The sequence below is a fragment of the Fukomys damarensis genome, unplaced genomic scaffold (assembly GCF_012274545.1).
Source record: "Fukomys damarensis isolate Sample0158 unplaced genomic scaffold, DMR_v1.0_HiC HiC_scaffold_25, whole genome shotgun sequence".
NCBI classification, from domain to species: domain Eukaryota; kingdom Metazoa; phylum Chordata; class Mammalia; order Rodentia; family Bathyergidae; genus Fukomys; species Fukomys damarensis.
Window position 1 is genome coordinate 36476981 of NW_022900937.1, and position 5113 is coordinate 36482093.

The following is a 5113-nucleotide window of genomic DNA, read 5'->3' on the forward strand; positions in this document are numbered from 1 at the left end:
GCAGCGCCCCTGTGCCCTTCCACGCGGGGACAGCCCGTGGGGAGCGGAGGACGGGACCCACCCTCGCGCCCCAGCCCCGCCGGAAACCGTTCACACCTTCCCACCACCCACGGATCCGGCTCTTCCTGCCGCTGGGACCCTGTGAGCCTGAGCGCCTCAATGCAAACCCAAAGGCACCAATGGAATCCGCAGATCTGCAGTGCCTTTTTAAGTCACCCCAAAAATGCGCCAGCCAGATTGTCCCCTCCTCTCCCCCTCCCCAGGACGGTTTAATTTTAAAGGTGATTTCATCTCCGGCTTGCCGAGACAACTGGTAACTCATTAACTTATACAGATTTCTAATCCCCCTCAGAATTATCTTTAAATGAAGGCAGAACGGCATAGCTTGCCAATAGAATACAATTCAACGCGGCCAGGCAGACTGGACTCCGCGAGGCACCTAAAGAAAGCAGCACCAGAAAACCTGCACCATATTTAGCAGCTTTACTACAGCGGGGTATAGAAACGGCCCTGGAGAAGCGCGGCTGGAAGCCACCGGAGCCGCATTAGCGTCGGCCCGGCCCCGCGTTGGGACGGAGAAGCCGGCCGGATCGGACACACGGTGTCCTTGGGCAAAGCAAAGGAGGGTGTCAGGATCGCAGAGTGTCCAAGAATCACAAGCAATAATGTGAGAATCCCAAAGATGTTTGTTTACATTGGCTATTATTGTAGAATAGTCAAAGTATAACATCATGAACCAAAATAATGTCAAAACAAAATCTGTTCCGCTGTGGCACGTATGTGACAGAGAAACATGCACTCAAAGTACATCACAAGACTCGAACTGTGGGGACTCGGATAGCGAGCCGTTCCCAGGCTTGATATTAGAAGCCACCTCATTCACCGGGCGCTACTGCGGAGCCAGGCTGGGAGGAGTGGGCAGGGCCCAGGTAAGGTCTCCGGAACCCTCAGCCTTCCTCCAAGGGCAGGTGGCTGGACTCTACGTGTGACACCAGCTTCGGCCACCACTCTGCCTCCTGGAGAAAGCCCCAGGGCACATGGCCAGCGCCGAGGTCAGCCTGGCCCACTGCGGTGGACTTAATCATTAATCGAAGGAAAAAGCACTGTTTCCCCACTAGGGCTTTTTTCAATCTCCGGCCTTCTTCCTCTCTTACATGCAAAGGACGTGGATATGGAGAAAAAAGCAAAGTATTGAGATGACGTTTTCCAGGGTTCTCTAGTTTGTTTTCCACTATGATTTTATATGACCTCAGTAGGATTTTTTTCCAAGCACAACAATAAACACACTTGGTCTTCAGTTGAGCAGGACTTCCGTGTGAATTAAAGTATTTGAGTCAGGAGCTGTGAACTTATTTAGATCGGAACAGTGAGTTCTCAGCAATGACAGTACAATAATATCCTGGAGTTGCCTCCAGTACCTGCGTTGCAAAGGTTCCAAATCTCATAAGTAACAAAATACTCTTTAAATAAAGTGTTAAGACGTCCACGAATGGCTAGAGCTTTGGAAACACAGTAGGCGCGGGAGTGTTAACTCAGAAATCAGGGATGTGCGTAATGAAGGGCAGTGTGGACAGGGACTTCTCTCCCTGTAACTGCCACGCACAGGGCCATCCTGGCCAGCTTCCTGAAGAGCGCCCCCAGCGGTCAGTGGCAGGGTGGGCACGGACTCCCAGGACACTCATCTCACTGATTTGCCAGTGACGCCTCCTGCCTTGCAAAATCCCACACGGACCCTGACCTTGAGTGCATAGTATTTTCTGTAACGAGTCTTTCCTTATCTGAAGAGAGGGACTCACTCTGCACACGTGGCCTCCAACAGCTCAACTATCCGGCTCCCTCTCCCTGTGCTGCTGCAGGGCTGGCTGGGTCCTGACGCTGTCCCCTGGGCTGCAGGGCACTGGGACATTTTCCCCTGGCGCTGTAACTTTCGGGCTGCTGCAAGCTGCTACGTTTCGTCAGGACACACCTCCTGGGCTAGGGTCCTGCGTGCATTTAAAATTAAAATCAAGGACGCACCTTAGCCTGACCACACCACGCGCCGCGCTTGCTTACTGTACTATTTACCAGCCCAGCTGGGCTGGAGCCGGCCACGCCTACCTCTCGGGGATTGGCTGTGAATGCGGAAGAACCGAGCGCTCGCCCGCGCCCGGACGAGCCAATGGGAGAACGCCCTCGGCCTGATGGACGCGCCGCTTTTCACCAATACGAACGAAAGGATAGCCGCTCGTGGGGGGCCCCGGCGAGCGCAAATAAAATCCGCCCCGCCCGGGCTCGAGCTTCATTCCGAGCCGAGCCCGGTCCTATCGCTGCTCTCTGCAGGCGGCGGCCTGAGCTCCAGGGCAGCCCGGTTTCTCTTCCTCGCCCCGCGATCAGCATGAAAGCTTTCAGTCCGGTGAGGTCCGTTAGGAAAACCAGCCCGTCGGACCACAGCCTGGGCATCTCCCGGAGCAAAGCCCCGGCGGACGACCCGATGAACCTGCTGTACAACATGAACGACTGCTACTCCAAGCTGAAGGAGCTGGTGCCCAGCATCCCCCAGAACAAGAAGGTGAGCAGGATGGAAATACTGCAGCATGTCATCGACTACATCCTGGACCTGCAGCTCGCCCTCGACTCGCACCCCGCCATCGTCACCTTGCACCACCCGAGACCCGGGCAGAACCAGGCGTCCCGGACGCCGCTGACCACGCTCAACACGGACATCAGCATCCTGTCCCTGCAGGTGAGCCGGCCGCGCGGGCTGCGAGGAGGCCAGGCCACGTCGGTCCCTGCGAGAGCTGCAGGCGCGGCGTGCAAGCCCTTGCGTGCCCAAGATTGTCTAACGCCCTGCCTTTATCCTCTTCCCCTCCAGGCGTCCGAATTCCCTCCCGACTTCACCTCAGACGACAGCAAAGCCCTCTGTGGCTGAAGAAAGGGTGAGTGTCCGCGTGTCCCAGCGTGCGTGCGTGTGTCCTCGTGATTTGCTTCTGCGAGGTCGCTCGCGAGCCGGTGAAATGTTCCACGCGGTAAATGGGTGCTTGCTCCGCCGGGATCGTGTGCTGGGTTGTCCGGCCAGACAGGAAGGGGCTTGCCGCCGCGGCCCCTCGCCAAGGCAGAGCGTCCCGGGCGGGCTGAGCAGGAAGGTGGCCGAGGCACTGCGTGCCTGGTTTAGGTAGCAAATGCTGTGCCTGGGCTGCTGGCTGCTGTTTATTTCTCTGGTCCTACGAGGCGCCAACCTCCACTGTCATGAATCTTATCGCCACGGATTCCACAGCGAGCCTCCTGCCCCGACAGCACAGTCCTGCGACCCGGTGACTGTGGGAGCCGACGCCTATCTGCTCGCTGAAGAGCTGTTTCCAATCAAATAATTGTTACAAGAAGCGGCCTGGCGCCTGTGAGCGCAGCCGCTGGAATCCAAATAGGAGATTGGGTCGGGAAGTTTTCCCCTGGAGCCTCTGTTATTTTCATGTTTAATTTGCGCCTTGGAGGCCGTCTGTGTGCTGCGTGTGGACGCCAGGCTTCCCCCAGTCTCCAGGGTTTGGTTAAATATTCAAACTGCGGCTTCCTCGGCGGCGCCAGGCTGCCGGCCTCTGCCCTTGGCTTACGTTCTGCTAAACACGCCTTTCTCTCCCGATCTTTTGCAGGTGTTCAAGAGGGTTTTTTTCCTCTTTCTTCTTTTTCTTTCTTTTTCTTTTTTGCACAACAACAAAAACAACAAATCCACAGGATCTTTTAAGATGCCGAACTTTTCAACCATTGCATCAGGACAACAAGTTTGAATGGACCTTTCTCAAAAGAAAAATAAGAAGGAAAAGTAAGAATGGTCATCTTCCCAGGGTGTTGCCTGACCTGGACTGTGATATACGTTATTTATGAAAAGACTTAAATGCCCTTTCTGCAGTTGGAAGGTTTTCTTTATATACTATTCCCACCATGGGGAGTTGAAATCCCAAGGAATTGCCCAATCTAAGCAGACTTTGCCTTTTTTCAAAGGTGGAGCGTGAATACCAGAAGGATTCAGTATTCAGTTACTTAAATGAAGTCTTTGGTCAGAAATTACCTTTTTGACGCAAGCCTACTGAATGCTGTGTATATGTTTATATAAATATATATATATATATATATATTCAGTGGAACATGGTGAACTCTTTAATTAGAGTTTTCTTGTATAGTGGCAGAGATGGATATTTCTGCATAAAACGTGTAATGATGTACTTATTCATGCTAAACTTTTTATAAAAGTTTAGATGTAAACTTAACCCTTTTATACAAAATAAATCAAGTGTGTTTATTGACTGGTGATTGCCTGCTTTATTTCAGAGTACCCGTGCTTTGATTTTTATTATGCTGTTATAACTTAGCCCAAATAAACACAAGTTCACATTTATGTAGACTGTATCAAGATTATAATAAAATGTGTCTGAAGGAACTCCGGAATTCTGAATGATTTTTGAGACCTGTCTGGCACGCCCGGTCCTGCAGTCCTCTCTCCTTTTTCCTCTTTCCATTTAACCCTTTCTCTTTCCTCCTCTTCACACCCACTAAGCCTTGTGGTCAGGGCCAGCAATCGGGGGCAATACTGTGTAGGAGCTGGTCAGCCTGGGAAGGCTGCACCCCTAGAAGTTGCTGCTAGTCCTTGAGGAGGGACAATTCAGTTCTAAGAGCTGGGGTCAGGCCAGCCCCTGTGGAGCCTGGGAGGACTTCCTGCCTGCGTGGGTTGAAGCCCTTTGGCATTGGAATCCTAAGGCCACTGCACATGTTTGTTTGAGAGAGGGCGGAACGGAACCCGGGATTGAACCCAGGGCCTTTGCGAGAGCTACAACCCCAGCCGTTCTGTTTTCTTTTTTGAGTCAAGTTCTCAAATAGCCCGGGCTGAGCTCAAAGTTGCAATCTTCCTGCCTCAGTCTCCCAGAGTACTGGGATCGCAGATACTTGCAACGGGCCAGGCTAATGCCTGATTCCTGGGCCTGAAGCCGGCTCTTCCCCTCCCACGCCGGCCAGCAGCTTCCTAGAGCGGGTGACCGAGGGGGAGGTGGCGGAAAAGCCCGGACCGCGTGGAGACCCCAGGGCGCCGCCGAGTCGGCCCGCGGACTCCGAATCCCTCACGGCCGCCGCGGTGTGCCTGACCTACGCC

General features: G+C 53.5%; 1 protein-coding gene across 1 annotated transcript; it reads left to right on the top strand.

Moving 5' to 3' along the window:
* The first annotated feature begins 2266 nt into the window (after positions 1-2266).
* On the top strand, positions 2267-3775 carry Id2 (inhibitor of DNA binding 2). The gene is made up of 3 exons (XM_010622670.2): positions 2267-2722; positions 2852-2915; positions 3624-3775. Exons 1-2 carry the CDS (start codon positions 2375-2377, stop codon positions 2906-2908), a joined length of 405 nt encoding a protein of 134 aa, XP_010620972.1. The 5' UTR covers positions 2267-2374; the 3' UTR covers positions 2909-2915; positions 3624-3775.
* The last annotated feature ends 1338 nt before the right edge of the window (positions 3776-5113 follow it).

Bases quoted from the DNA above. Each gene is read 5' to 3' on its own strand.
- Id2 (XM_010622670.2), top strand. From the start codon at position 2,375: ATGAAAGCTTTCAGTCCGGTGAGGTCCGTTAGGAAAACCAGCCCGTCG. The intron at 2,723-2,851 runs GTGAGCCGGCCG...CTTCCCCTCCAG, and splicing joins TCAGCATCCTGTCCCTGCAG to GCGTCCGAATTCCCTCCCGA.